Below are 16,281 nucleotides of genomic sequence, written 5' to 3'. Positions count from 1 at the left end.
CGCATTGTCTGAACGTCTGACCGTTTCCAAAATCATACCCAGTTGTTTAAGTAACTGCTTATTGGCGTATCTCACTACCTGGATGTCATCGACCTATAAAGGTATAATTATTTGATCTTCACAAATGTCTGAAAGATTTGCTTCACAGCGATGATATCAGGCCTGATATGAGTTAAAGTTGGAAATCTGCCAGGCATATGATGATCATTTGTGCCACAGGGTGTCACCAAAGTAATGAGGCTGTTGTGTTATGTAAGCTCACCTGGGGAGCTTAGACATCCTGTGGGCTCTGCTTGCGGCCCAGACGTGACATGTGGGATCCATAGACTTGAACACTGACAAGCAGCGTATGGGAAGCACTTGAATGTGTAAATCTTTCATAGCTGACGCGGCCATAACCGCAGGCGGTCCGTATTTCAGATAATGATGCCAACTTGGATAGTCTGTTTATACTAGTATGATCGAAAACACCCTGGCCCACAGTTCTCCGAACAGGTCGCCTGAGGTGACGGACCTTGCTGGGGTAGCAGCCTGATATTGAGATAAGGCCAAAGCAAGTACATCATATGGATGGCATAAGCTGCAGACTTAAAAAGTAGTAAGATAGGGCGAAAAGATAGAAAAACAAGATGCGTAAATAAACAAGATGGCTAAATTTTCAACATAGACAACATAAACGTTGTGACAAGAAACGAAGCGACAAAACATAGTCTCATAGTCAACAAGGCATTCATTAATTCCTGTATTCAACTTCAACGTGCACTGGCGAATAAAGTTAGGCTAGAATCCTACCAGTGGCTATTATTCCTTCTAATCCATCAACCAATACGAATGTTGTGGTGCATACTTTTGTAAAACATTACATTATTGTGGGAAGATGAAGGAAGCAGTAATGCCTAATCATAATGGTGTTTTCTCTAATTTTCTTCATATCAAGTCGGAAAGAACCGCACCTCAAGCACGTAAAAGAACCCTTATCTCCAAGCAGATTCCTCCGTGGCATAAGACAGTAACATAAGTTGGGGAAGGACTTTGGCGAAGGTAACTACTAGCATTTCTACCATCGGACCAATATTACTCCTCTGCCGGCTAAACTCCTTCCCCAGCTTATGTTACTGCCACGGAGGAATCTGCTTGGAGATTAAAAGAACCCATCAAAAGAACCCATCGCGCTTATCGAAAAAGACACGCCCTCAAAGTCGATTCTTTCACATGCAAAATAGAAAATTACCACTGATCTGGTGGTACGCGAGGGACAGGGATAAATATTTTACTCCTATTGTCTGTTGATTACAAAGGAATTTTTGTCGACCTTCCTTTTGATAGCTAGTTGTTTGCTAGTTATCTTTGATATTGAGGTAAAGCCGTATTCTTACCTGGTAAGTTTTAGAACTGCTTACCACGAGTTCTTTCCAAAAATATCCAAATTCAAACAGTTACTGCAAGGTATCAAGGACGTTATATCAGAAGGCCTTCTGATATAACGTCCTTGAAGGTATGGATGGAGACTGCATATTGTTCTCATTTAGCTTAAGGATTGTCTCCTTTTCATTTATTTCCTTTTCACATACGTGTTGCGAATACATGTTTGTAAACCACATCGCCAGATGTGTACTGTTTCACCAATAATCTACAACTACCAGTATCACTTCAATATATTTCAATGAATGCATAGAAATAACACCAAAAGATATCATCAAGAAGTTTATTATAAAACGTACAAAACTCACTATTTTTTAGGGGGCAACATTTCTGGTTGAGTGGGTCATTTAAATCTGTCCTGATATGCAACTTGTACTCTTCTGTACAAACGTTAACTTGGCGATTCACCGGGTAGGTAGTACAAACAAACAAAAATTACAAGGTCGTCGTTAGGATCTGGAAGTTAGGAGATGAGTGTAAGCAAGGAGGTTATGTAAGTAAGAATGATTTCCTTACCGTGCCTGTTTACACCAAGCCACACTGATGTATGAATTGTTTGCCGTGCTATGGCCTAAGGTTGCCAGTGGCAACTTGCCACCCTAATCATACTACCAGAACGTAGAAACTGACAGTTTGACAGTTTTATTACATTGATTGATGGTACTACATGTATGATGCTTTAGGGCTAGCGGCTTTATTGTGAATCTCTTGAGGTCGCCTGAGGTGACGGAAATTGCTGAGGCAGTAGTCTGATATTGAAATAAAGGTTATTTGCCGGCCAAAACACCAAGCTCATAGGAGCGTCACCTACTGGATGCTCACCTACTGAGATTTTGTTTTCACCAAATTACTGAGTACATTGTACAGTAGAAGCCGCTTAATTGCATGGCATATTTGTCAGTGAATTTCGTGCAATTATCCATTTGGTGCAATAATATTAATGCGAAGCTATCTAGCTGGGCCGCACCGGTTTGGGATTTTGGGATTCCGTGCAGTTAAGAGAAGTGTGCGTCGATCCGTTGTGCAATTAACTGGCTTCCACTGTATTACGAAAATAAATGAATGATGTCGTGGATTTCTCATATATTGATCCATGCACCGGACAATGAATAAGTCAAATGGTATATTCTTCGTAAAACAAAAGAAGAGGCTTGCAGCCAGCGGATGAATTAAGCCTTGTACAAACGTTGGAATGTGAAACCACTGTCCTTGTGGGTGATATCCCTAAATACTCTGTTATTTTTAAAAACAACGGATATAGGTTACCACGCGGATAAAGGTGAACTATCGTTATATCCATGCGTAGGACCTTCCCAAAGACCTAGAATCCATCTCATTATAGTTCCAGTTTGCTCCTCTGACTTCTAAAGAATTATTGGTTATTGGTTATTAATTGGTTATTGGGTTATTGGGTGGGCCGACTACTCTCTCTTCGCAGCCAGGAGCTGAATTGCGAAAACTGTTCACAGCGACAGAAGACGACATCATTCCTTCCCATAGAATCTGTACATTGATCCACACATTCGTCTTTCCCTGCTTCAGGAAAGAAGTCGAACCCAACAAGTTACAGTTTAGAGCTAGCTTTTAGACTGGGGTAGACATATTCTATACTGTTCTACACGACTTGTCTGTTTGTCCCATTTCATGCTAACTTCAATTAGCCCTCGGGCAAGAATTTTGAAACCATTATAGTCATTGACTGGAAGGGACACACCTAGTCTAGCCGACCTAGTCAGACGGTGAAGTATAAAAATATGTCTGTCTGTGGATATAAATCATGCCTTATCACAAGCATGTCAAGACCAACGCAAAACATTCAACTTGATTGACGGATTGTTCTTAGCTTCACGCTACACGTTTATGTTGGTCAGCCAGCTTCGACGTACTTTTGCGAACTCGGCCAACAGCTTAACTCGGCTCAAGTTCGCTCACGTATTTCGAGGCACATGTATTGACGCGTACATGCATTTCCCCTAAATACAATGTACACTACTCCGAGGATAAGATTTTAATTACTTTCGAATGTATCACGATTTTCAAAACTAGAAGAATTTATGTCTGTCTGTCAATAAATGTAGAATACTTTTTTGTTTGTTTTACACCTAACCAAGGGACATCAAGGCATGCTTCAAAATGATATATACGTGTGACAACTTTCTATGTAGTTTCTGAAATCCTGTTCACAGCAAAGAAGACAGCATGATTCCTTCACCTAGAATCTGTACAGTAAATATCTTCTCACCTGTGCGACAGAATTGGAAATCTCCAAGCTCGCGGTGCTGATGCGCCAAAATCACGACTGTTTGCAGATGTTGTCTGACCGGTTTACCTGTCTCGTCACTGCACCTAGTCAAAGGTCAACCATTGGATCGTAAACGTTTACCAAATAAACCTGAGAAGCCACATTTAAAGGTCAATCGCAATTACGACTTCGCCCAGAAGTACTTTACTGTGCTTGCAAGTAGCTGAAAGCCAAGAGAAAATATGCTTGACTGGCTCTAAACTAGCCGATATCAGTTATTCATATCAGCAGATTGCCTTCTGTTGTTTTCGGTGGAATTTATTCACCGTGATATTTCCTTTATTTTCCTACGGGACTGGGGTACCGGTGTCTGAGATGTTGAATCACTGAAACACAAGAGGTGCGTAGAAAGAGTCTCCTGCCTCCCGGGATTCGAACCCGGGCCCACCATCTCAAGAAACCCAACGCCATAACCGCTAGACAAAAAGGTCCCTACCAATGCATTAGACTGGTCAGTAGATGGCGCTTTAACCTCACTGTTATAGTTAGACTGATACGATACCAAAATTTGAACAATATTTTGTCAAGCAAATGTGCTACAAATGGCAGTCAACAATCCTTTGTAGTAAAAGCCATAAAAAGTGTGAAGCGTCACAAAACGAGCATCTCTAGTCTTTGATATGTCTAATATATCATTGGCCGCCGTCTTACTCGTGCTGGTAATCACCACGTTACAAGATCTTGAGGTAATTTCAACGTGTGACCTGAAGGCCATTCCAAGGTTACGGGTTACATTGTAACAGCATCTCTTCTCCCTAGGTCAGAAACATCATGATTGAGGCCACGAGTTGAATTTCTCAATTGTTACCGTATTTGGTGGCAGTCATAAACCACCTTACACAGCCTCCAAGATCATGTAACGGCAGCGATGTGACGTGATCTTTCAGAGGTCCTGGGTAGCTGGCTTCACTGGCCAAACAATTATTCTAAGAACTGATTGTCATCTTTAGCTACCATTTGAATTCCACGTGTCTCCTCAGGCGACAGCCATTTATCATGGGCTAGAATCCCACGTGTGGCTATAATTTCTTCTAAGCCATTAAGCAATACGAATGTTGTAGTGCATTTTTTAAACATTACAGGTGTTGTGGAAACGCAGTTTTATTGTCTGTAATTTGCTTCATATCAAGTCGCAAAGGTAGACGATAGCATTTTGCACATTTCAATGAGAACGAGCCTACATCGAGGTATCGTGTTCGAAAAGACCAACACCTCAAGCACTTAAAAGCCTTGAACCAACCGCGCTTATCGAAAAGAGGAGCGTCCTTCCCGATGTGAGAGGATCACTTAAATCTGTCCGGACATGCAGCTTGTGCTCTTCAGTACAAACTTGGCGTGTTACGCCATGAGTAGCCTCCATAGCAGGCTCTCTATGGAGGCTACGCCATGAGGTAGTTTACTGGGTAGGCAGTAAATTAGCATTAGCAGTAAATATATTCCCACCTGTGCGACAAAATTGGAGATATGCAAGATCGCGGTGCTGCTCTGCCAAAATCACGGCTGTTTGCAGATGTTGTCTGACCGACAGTCAAAGGTCAACCACTGAATCGTGAACGTTTACCCAATGAACCTGCGAAGCCACATTTGAAGGTCAATCGCAATTACGACTTCACCCAGAAGTACTTTATACTTTGGCACCTTTAGTACGTTAGAGTCGATTCCACATTACCAAAAGGGTCTTTCTTGACTTTTGTTCCAACATTTTGAAAATCTTTATAACATTCTAGATGTGATAAGTAACTGTTTAGAACTGTTTAGAACATCTGTGTGATGTTCTAAATATCTTCTATAGTGTTCATACATGTCAGAAACATTTCTAACATCAAATCCATTATTTCTGTTAGTTTCTAAACTGTTCCAACATAGATTCATCATTTGTGATCACATGTGATCATATCGTTTCGAACAGTGAAACAAAATGATGAAACTGGGTCAGTGGGCTGGGAAGAGGGCAATTCACACATCCCTGCCAAGTACAAGAAACTGTGTCTGTCTGACAGCTATTCACAAAAGAGCCACTAGTGTCTACTAAGAAAATCTAAAAAGACCCAAACAAAAGGCCCATCTGAGCAGCTTTGTTTATTGGGGTAATAAAAGTTTTTATGGAGGAAAAAAATGACGCAAATTGTTGGAACATATGATCACATGTTCCAACATAACAAAACACATAGATGTTTCTAACTTGTTCTAAATAAAGAGATATTTGTACCATTAATTACCTCCATGAAATTTCATGGAGGTTATATTTTACCCCGCGTTTGTCTGTGTGTCTGTGTGTCTGTCTGTCTGTCTGTCTGTGTGTAAACAAGATAACTCAAGAACGGCTAAGCGGATTGGTTTGATACTTGGTGTGTTGGTAGGGTGTGATGAAAGCTGGAAATGATTAGATTTTGGGCCCCCTAGCGGCTCCCCTTGGTACTGCAGCGCAACTTCCGGTTTTGCTATCTTGGTGTTCTGAACATACTATGGTCACGATTTTTGAGTATTAGATAGCTCTTGTGCTCAGGAAGAAGTGACATAAGTTTGGGCCCCCTAGCGTCTAGTTTTGGGATAGCAGGGGCATTTTTGTCAAAAACTTCTGACGAGGATAACTCAAGAAGGGAACAACGGATTTTCATGATTTTTGGTATGTAGGTACCTTGGGCAATGTTGTACAAGATGAAATACTAATTATGCAAAATAGGAGCAAATTTGCATAATTAATGACAACATTCAATCATAGCAGTTTTTTCTATGTATCTCTTGTCTTGGAAGTTATATGGTCTTGAAATTTGGGTGGTAGATAGCTTTTAGTGTCATGACAAAGTGGAGCAAGTTTCAGCCCCCTAACATTCAATTTAGGAACTGCAGGGGCATTTTTGTCAAGACATTCCAAAGAGGATAACTGCAGAAAGGATTAACGGATTGTCATCATATTAGGCATGCGGGTACCTTAGGCAAAGATGTTCATAATGATATACATGTTATGCAAATGAGGACTTAATTTGCATAATTAATGAGGAAATTGTATAATTCCACTGTTTTCAATAACTGGACTTCTGATAAATGTAACACATGTTAATTATGATAGGTGGAATATAAGCAGATACTAAATATGGTAATGAGGAACTTATTTGCATAATTTATGTAAAAATTGCAAAACCACTTTATGATTAATAATGGGAATTTTATAATTGCGACATGTGTACGATTGTCAATGATGAACAACACCATGCATAAATTATGTTAATGTCTTAGTCATTTTTTCCCAATGTTTCCAACATATATAGATAGGTTCAAACATGTTCAAACTTTCATTTTCAATTGTTTGAACAATTTAGAACTTCAGTGACTGAAATATTCTTTTGCTTAGAATAGTTCAAACTTATTACAAATATTATTTCAAAACCCTCTCGGTGACTCGGAATCGACTCTACTATCTTTTTTGGATGACATTTGCTTATATGTGACTGTTTGTTTCCACCATAACTCGAGAGGCCTTGGATGGGTGTTAATGATATTTGGTAAGTGGGTAGAAGCTCGACCACAGTAAGCAGGCAATTAAGGAAGGGTTTAAAAAAACGAAGGTCAAGTTCTACAATGGCCCCCAAGCGGCTTTTCAAGGTTGGTATCCATCTGTCTCAGGAGGCAATGGTAGGCAGATGTCACTTGCCGTCGTGGGTCAGGTGACCCGACTGCCTGGTCTGCACTAAGCTTTTTAAGGTAAAGGAGGGGTCTACTGGCGCACCAAGTCTCACAGGGATTAGAACTACGTGCCACGTGTAGGACGGGCCCAGCAGATGCAGGTTTGTTGTTTGGAGTTTCCGTCTCCTAGGAGGGCTTCCGACCAAGGTAATGCGACAGAAATTCAGGTTTTGATATTTCGTGTTCTGGACAACTCTCCATCTTCTTGTCTACCTTGTCCCCCCAACGACCAGGAGGTCAAGGGACTAGGTAGGTAGGTAGGTTCTGGACATGGTATGGGAATGTTTGCATTTAGTTTTTGAGTGGTAGGTAGTTCTTGAGATAGAGAGTACGTGTTGTGCGTTTGGGTCTCCCAGCTACAGGGACCTTCTTTGTTTCAGACTTTGGAAGAGAATAACTTAAGAGGATGTCGATGAATCGTCAGGATTGTTATTATGTAGATAACATAAATGATGCTGTTCATAACTAAATGAAAAACATAAGTATAATGTACATTTACAAAATGAATGGGGGAATTTAATCAATGTCTCGCATTCCATGAAAGAACTCTCACACATGGGACATTTGTAAATGAGAAAGAGATGTAGCGTTATATCGTTAGATGAGAAACATTATATGCCGCCAAGGTTGCTTTAGGCGTTGCCCAAGTTGATAAATATGCCTCCGATACAAAGATGTGCAGTATCCTCACCATACATAGTCCGATTCACATGTAGTGGTTGTTCATGCTAGGTGACAGCTTTTCTGTGATCCCCAAGGTTACTCCAGGCCGTGAGAAGTTAAGTAAAGTGGCAATATCAAGGTGCACGGTGTTATCATCATCATCGTCACAAGTATATCGCTTCATCTGTGATGCATTCATGATACCTGACCACCTTTATTTAATGCCCAAGAGCTGGTGAGCTGGAAATGTCAGGTTGTGCATTGTTGTTCTCTCCATAGATACTAAGCTTCATCTGTAGTGCCCTTTCATGATAGATTACCGCCTTTCTGTGATCCCCAAGGTTTCTCCAGATGCTTCCCAAGTTGTCAAGTGAGCCGGCAATATCAGGATGCGCGGTGCCTTCACCATAGATATTCAGCAACATCTGTAGTGCCTGTTCCTGATAACTTATCGCTTTCCTGTGATCCCCAAGGTTACTCCAGGCGTTACCCAAGTTCTTAAGCGAGCCGGCGATCTCACGATGCGCAGTGTCCTCGCCATAGATACTCCGTGTTATCTGCAGTGACTGTTCAAAATGTTTGACCGCCTTTCTGTGATCCCCAAGCTTACTCAAGGCGCTACCCAAATTGTTAAGTGAGATGACAATGTCAGGGTGTGCAGTGCCCTTACCATACACAGTCCTCTTCATTTTTAGTGCCTGTTCGTAATAGCTGGCCGCGTTTTTGTGATCACCAAGTTCGCTATACGTAAGACCCAAGTTATTAAGTGAGCTGGCAATATGGGGGTGTCTACTATCCTCAACATAGATAGTCTGCATCATCTGTACTGCCTGTTTGTGATAGCTGATCGCCTTTACGTGATCTCTGAGTTTACTCCAGGTGCTACCCAAGTTGGTAAGTGAGCTTACGACGCCAAGATGTGCAGTGTCTTTACCATAGATACTCCTCTGTATTTGCAGTGACTGCTCATGATAGCTGATCGCATTTCTGTGATCCCAATGGTCACTCCAGGTAACACCCAAGTCATTTAGTGAACCTGCAATATCTGAATGAGCAGTGTGCTCACCACAGATAGTCTGTTTCATATTAAGTGCCTGTTCATGATAGCTGACTGCCTTTCTGTGGTCCCCCAGTCTTCTCCAGGCTGTACCCAAGTTGTGAAGTGTGCGGGCGATATCAAGATGTGCAGTGTTTTTACCATAGATACTCCTTTGCATTTGTAGTGCCTGTTCATAATAGCTGACTGCCTTCCTGTGATCCCCAAGGCTACTCCAGGCGTCACCCAAGTTGTTAAGCGGACTGGCGATGTCACGATGTGCGGTGCCTTCACCGTAGATACTCTCTCGCATGTGCAATGCCTGTTCAAAATAGCTGACCGCCTTTTTGTCATCCCCAAAGTTATACCAAGCGGCACCCAAGTTGTTAAGTGAGGTGGCGATGTGGGGATGTGCAGTGCCCTCGCTATAGGTACACCGCTCCATTTGTAGTGACTGTTCATAATAGTTAACCGCCTTTCTGTAATACCCAGGGTTACTCCAAGCCCAACCCAATGTGTTAAGTAATCTGGCGATGTCAGAATGTGCAGTGTCCTCACCATGGATGCTTCGGTTAATCCGTAGTAACTGTTCATAGTAGCTTAACGCCTTTCTGTGATTCTCAAGGCTACTCCAGGCGTGACCCAAATTGTTAAGTGAGCTGGCGATGTCAGGATGTGCAGTGTCTTTGTCATAGACACTCCGGCTCATCTGCAGTGCCTGTTCACAATAGTTGATCGCCTCTTTGTAATCTCCAAGGTTATACCAAATGGCACCCAAGTTGTAAAGTGAGGTGACGATGTCAGGATGTGCAGTGTTCTCACCATAGATACACCGCTTCATCCGTAGTGACTGTTCATGATAGCTGACCGCCTTTCTGTGATCACCAAGGCAGTGCATATGATCACCAATGCATTACCCAAGTTGTAAAGTGAGCATGCGATATCAGAATGTTCATTGTCCTCACCATACTCCGGTTTATCTGTAGTACCTGTTCATAATAGCCGACTGCCTTTCTGTGATCCCCAATGTTGCACCATGCGTTACTCCTTGAAGTTGTTTAGTGAGATAGCGATGTCAGGATGTATATTGCCCTCCCCATAGACATTTCTAATCATCTGTAGTGCCTGTACATAACAGCTGATCGCCCTTTGTGAATCTCCAAGGTCACTCCAGGCGTTGCCCAAGTTGTTAAGTGAGCTGGCGATACTTGGATGTGCGGTGTCCTGACCGTAGATACTCCGCTTCATCTGTAGTGCCTGTTCATAATAGTTGAGCGCCTTTTTGTGATTCCCAAGGTTTCTCCATGCGTTACCCAAGTTGTTAAGTGATTCAGCGATGTCAGGATTTATAGTATTATGACCGTAGATGCTTCGGTTCATCTATAGTGACTGTTCATAGTAGCTGACAGCTTTTCGGTGATTTCCAAGGTCTTTCCAGGCTCCACCCAAGTTGTGAAGTGAGCTAGCGATGTCAGGATGCGCGGTACCCTCACCAAAGATACTTCGCTCCATCTCTAATGACTGTTCGTAATAGCCGATGGCCTTTCTGTGATCCCCAAGGTGACTCCAGGCGTTGCCCAAGTTGTTTAGTGAGGTAGCGATGTGAGTGTTGGTAGCGCATTCACCATAAACATTCCGCTTCATCTGTAGTGACTGATCATAATAGTTTACTGCCTTTCTATGATCTCCAAGGTCCGTACAGGCGGTACCCAGGTTGTTCAGGGAGGCGGCAACGTCACCATGTGCGGTGTTTGTACCATGTTTGGACAAATAGTCTTGTAGTGTTTGCTCCGTGCATGTCTTGAAATTGTGAAAATCGCACAGTCTTTTATATACCTCTGCCTTCAGTTCTGAAGAGTTGTCATAGAAAATTGGTGGCTCTTCGAAAGGCTTATGACTGTCGGTGAGTTGTGAAATAAAGCGCTTCAATGGTCTTTCTGTGTAATAGTATCTCATGAGCTGTTTTGTACTTGAGATATAGAAGACCTGCTTTAATTTCTCCACATTTCCCGTACCAATCGACATTGACGATAATGCTGACATATTTTCGACCTGACCACGATTGTTCATGTATGTCCACAGCCTCAGTTCTGCTGAGATGCTGACCAGCACCATCAAGTGGTGTGCGTTCTCACTACTGATGACTTCTCTGTATCTCAGCTCCTGAATAGTCTCCCAGATCGTGGTCGGTTGTATGTTATGAAGTAGCGCCCAAAAAGACACCGCAAGGCTCGAAAATCGGTAGATTTCTTTTTTGACATTCAGCAGACTGGCAGTGAGAGCCTGGGTTTGAAACATAGACGCATTTTCCCTCAGGTCAGTAATTGCCATTACAAACTGAATTTTACCGCTATTTTCACGAAGTTGCTGTGTCCATAAAGACCTGTACTCATTGACTAAGCCCTGTTCTCCTGTGATAAGTGACACATTTCCCAGTATACTCGCAAGATGGTAGCCTTTCTTTAAATGGAACGAAAGATCATTTGTCAGAATGTTCATCATATTTCTTGGTGTGCGGATGAGTTCGCTTGTTCCTGTGCTGTTTCTACCCCTGCCAAGTGGAGTCTTGCATGCATGTGGCATGGCTCCATCGAACGCCAAACCACGCGGTGTTACTGAGTCATAAAACCAGCTGTCTAGCGGGACTCTTGAGTAGAAATCATTAGGAGACTTAATCCCCATGGTCGGTAGAATGGTCTCTCCTAGATTTATCACTTTGAGATGCAGATAATGGGTGAGGTTGGGAAGTAGCTAACATTATTCTCGGTTTCCTCCTCTACCAAAATGGCAAATTCCAGATCAGAGTATGGTGTTACCAATCCTGTGGCTTGTGAACCCAAACCTATCATGGCGTACTTACAGGGAGGGGGGCCCATTACCTCCATGCATTCATCTACAAGACCAGATATGAACGTTTTACGCTGCTTAGTAAGTGTCTGACACAATGCTTTGATTGATTCCACTCTCTTTTTCTCCACTTCTTTTATCTTTGGGTCCTCGTCATCAAGGCTATATGGATCTGCCTCTTGTTCAATTCTTTTGATCTCGTTTTCTACATAGTCCCGATCAGCCTTCAGCATCAATTTGTGTTTTTCTGTATCATCACTGTGTACCTTATGATCTATCCCCAGGACTTCCTCAACAAATGCTTGACTTATTTTCTGGGTCGTTTCCCCATATATCTTCTCTCCTTGACCTTACCAGTGCTGCATTACAGAGTGCTGCAGCCTTGGTGAAATCACCCCCGTCCTTTGACTGGATTCCTCTCTTCAGATAGACATCGCCCAACTTGTACATGGGCTCTGCCTCCTTCTTGTGTTGACCTATAAGTTGATTTGTTAAGAGATGACAATTTTATATTTACGTCTTCGGTTCGGGAAGTAAACCTATGGAATGCTATAATATTTTTTGTATTTCTATTCGCACATTCTTAAGTTAATAACTGAACCTTGCTGATTAGCCCTACAGTGGTCTTTGTCATCAGTATTTCTGATTGTCGTATTTGAAACGCCTTATTTATGAAATATAATACAAATGGAGACATAGTTTTGTGTGTCGACAAGACCCAAGGACCGTGGACCATTTACAAGTAGTTAAGTTCTTTGAACTATGTTCATCCTCAGACTCACCATTGACATGAACAGACTTCAGCGCGGCTGCAAAACTCTGTTCTGCTTTGTCCAGGTCTCCAGTCTGCAGGGCCCTACAGCCATCTTGTAGATGTTCTTCGTATACACTGTTAAAAAAAAGATGCCATAATATAAACTATAAAAAATCATAATCCAAATAGTTTCTATTTTTAACACAAAGTTAAGTTTTAATAACCATTGATATCAAATGTGATAAAATTTAGACATTAGTTGTTTAAATGCATGTATGCTATTCTAGAATCTAATACTTTGCCAATACTTAGCAAAATAGTATGAATCCCAATCATTTAACGTTATGGTCTTTCCATATCTTTATGTATCACGCAAATAAGATATCTATTATTATATCAATATCACTCTATGTCCCTCTTTCTCAGCTTCATCTTGCACATGTTTGAAACTCCTATGATGGCACACGTAGGATCTATACAATCTACTGATCAATTATGCGAATTAGGTACTAATTTTTATAACTCACTCTCATATAATAATTTCAATCATTATGTAAACTTTTAAGACCTAACAAAAATCATGACGATCCGTCAACTTCTTTTTCAGTTATTCCCTTTCAAATTATCAAAGCCCCCCTTTGTTCCTTAAAAGCTGCTAGAGGGCCCAAAGATATGCATGAACCCAAAAGTTATCATGAAAGGTCATGTCCAGAGCACGAAATATAAAAACCGGAAGTCCTGCTGCAGCACAGCAGGCCATCCGGAGATCAACAATCAAACTTGTATTTTGTCTTTGTCGACACCTACCCAGATACCAAATATTATGAAGATCCATCCGCAGCTTCTCGTGTTGTTTGGGCATATTTACTTAGTTAGTACTTAGTACTTAGGTCCTCCTGTGCCGTGAGGAACATTGGGCAGCAAGTAGTCTCCATCGTCCTCTGTCAGACGCAGCCTGCTCTGCCATTCCCCATGTGATGTTGACTCCCCTCAGGTCCTCATTGAATGTCCTCCTCCATGTGTTTTTTGGGCATATTTGCTTCAACGGAAAGGCCTGGTTCAACCCCTCCAGTTTTTTAAACAAATTACAATGCAAGGAACGTTAACTTACCGTCATTTTCATTTCAAACCTGTGAAATAGTAAACAAGCAAATGGGTGACACTAACTTGTCTTCGTCAACTCGTGTCGGGTTTTCAGCTTTCTGCGGGTCCGGGGAACTGAAGAGAAATAACAAAATGCCTGTTATCATTATCTAACTATTAGTGATGCATACCTTATAAGATAGTCAAAGTTACCAAAAGAACCTGCATTCCCTGTACCTACTTGTGTAGACGGCGCATTCCGCCATTAATGATGTTGCTTAAGGGTGCACTTGAGGATGGTGAGAAGTGGTCCTTCCCTACGCGTCTTCTCACGTCTTGCTGTCGTTGTGTACGAGTTGGCCTCTATAAAAACAGACAGGGACCCATGGGTGCTTAACATGTTGCATACGAGTTGGCCTCTACAAGAAGCGATAGGAATGGTTAACAGGTGGGCAATCGTGTTATTCAACGTGCAATTGCTATTTGGCGAATGTTTGAGGGAAAAGAACCGCCTTGACTCGAAGATCGCCAAAAGTTGTAAATGTGGTGACTGGTTGTTTATTTGGGCATCATGGACCCAATAGAATATGGTACATTCCTTTGGTCAAGACCTTCGTCTACCCGTAGGCCAAATATTGTGAAAACACATTCACGACTTCCGGGCTATTCTTTGCTCAGAGGAACAGAACACACTCAGTCCAAATCATAGTAGAATTAAAAAAAAAACAGTAAGGGTGTAAACTATATCAATATAAGAAGCTGCAATCGTTAAACACTCACGTTTATGCTTATGGTGATATCTTGTCTGATTTTTGCGGTGTGCAGTAAGCGGTGGACAATGGCAACTGTTCCCTGAAAGTTGTTACACCGCGTCAGTGCCGTGTTGTACAGAGCAGTAGCTCTGGTTAAGTCTCTCGTGTCTCTAGTTTCTGTTCCTCTTTTCAGGTACACGTCACCGCAACTTTTGATCGCATCTGTTTCTAACATGTTGTTATCGTTTACTATCCCTTCTACAATCAATTGCGCGTACCCAACCAGCATAAAGTCTGTGTTACCACCGGTAGTCCGGTTGTTGTCCAAATCTTGAAATTTTTCTGCCACCATTGAAGGTGTAGTCATTTCCTTGTCTGCAGTTGGCCGTTCCCGAACCTGTGATCCCTTTGGGCACACCCCTTGTACAAGCCTCTCCGTGTATTCGTATCGGTGTTCTATACCTTCTCCCTGCTCCCGATGGTCACACCGGACCATAGCAGCAATGTAAAGTGCCAAGGCCATGTTGAGCTTCCCTAAATCCCTCCCGAGTCTTCCCTTCTCCAAGTTCACGTCGCCCAGACTTTTGAGCAGCTCCACTTGAAGCAGCCTGTCCTTGTCAGCCGTGGCGTCCACCAGGGCACGGAGGTAGCCTGTCTCCGCACGGGCTAGTCCGTACCTCCTGCCCTTTATGTCAGCCTCGCGGAGATTCTCACAGACCTTCAACATGGCGAAATCTTACTGTGCTAAGGGGAGGTCTCCATATCCAAGGGCACCGGACTCAGTCCCGTGTTTACATATACCCTTATGCGCCTGACTTGAACACAAACAGGTGTCATATTGCTTTTGGCAACATTACGTCATCTATTCAAAGGTGAAAGGTTCAATACGCTAAAGCTTCTCAATCGCTTCTACGCATATCAGGTAACCTGTTGAAAATACATAAAACCTACATGCTCAGAATGCAAAAGAAGCTATAGGTCGGGCACAAAGAAGTTCGCCACAGTACTAGAAATTATTCTGTGCATGTCAACGAGTAAGAAACTGTGGTGAATTCTTAAGTTTTCAGAGACTGTATGAGCTGAGTTACGATGTTTGTTCGGTCGAGGTGACTTTTCCCTTATTAATACCTAATATCACCGTCAACTGTTGTGCGTTCATTGGGTCAAATAAAGGTGAGTTTTAAAAGAGAACGAGCAGAAAACGTTACCTCATTTTCACATATATTGTAGATTGTACGAACCCGCTAAACTTCAACATAATTATTCAACTGTTGTAAATTTCTAGTGCACCCTGCTATAAATTTTGAGGCGTCAGACCTGACTTTGGGGTTCTTAGTCATGTAAATCCCTATAGGCGTGTTTTGCTACCTTCGAGTTTCAGGAGCTGGTCTCTTATTACAATTTACAAGGCAAAATAGTTCTTGGCCGCCACCACTCAGTCTTAAGTTTCTTGTCTAGTGTACTACATTTGTGCTTTGCTTTATTATTTACCGATGAACGTTATAATCAATGTTGTTTAGTATAGAGACAAACGGCCTAGTGTAACCCATATATGTTTTTCCCCTACTGTTTTATCTATTGTGCAAATGAATAAATAATCAAACTCGTAAGATAACAAGGAAGGTGTGTACGGTTCCTTCTTTCAGGCAACATTTATGATGGAAGTCGGATTACCAGAAGTGCTTCACCTTTTAAGAATCCTTTCCTATATTCACTTTGCATCATTGTTGTGATGACA

General features: G+C 42.1%; 1 protein-coding gene across 1 annotated transcript; it reads right to left on the bottom strand.

The window, feature by feature from the left end:
* Positions 1 to 11,870: 11,870 nt before the first annotated feature.
* On the bottom strand, positions 11,871 to 15,319 carry LOC118419933. Its single transcript, XM_035826603.1, has 5 exons — positions 14,572 to 15,319; positions 14,033 to 14,154; positions 13,876 to 13,926; positions 12,737 to 12,843; positions 11,871 to 12,430 (listed from the first exon to the last, which is right to left on the bottom strand). Exons 1-5 carry the CDS (start codon positions 15,268 to 15,270, stop codon positions 12,246 to 12,248), a joined length of 1,164 nt encoding a protein of 387 aa, XP_035682496.1. The 5' UTR covers positions 15,271 to 15,319; the 3' UTR covers positions 11,871 to 12,245.
* Between the last annotated feature and the right edge of the window lie 962 nt (positions 15,320 to 16,281).

Source organism: Branchiostoma floridae, chromosome 7, assembly GCF_000003815.2.
Source record: "Branchiostoma floridae strain S238N-H82 chromosome 7, Bfl_VNyyK, whole genome shotgun sequence".
Lineage (NCBI taxonomy): Eukaryota > Metazoa > Chordata > Leptocardii > Amphioxiformes > Branchiostomatidae > Branchiostoma > Branchiostoma floridae.
This window is presented reverse-complemented; position numbering and strand designations above follow the sequence as displayed.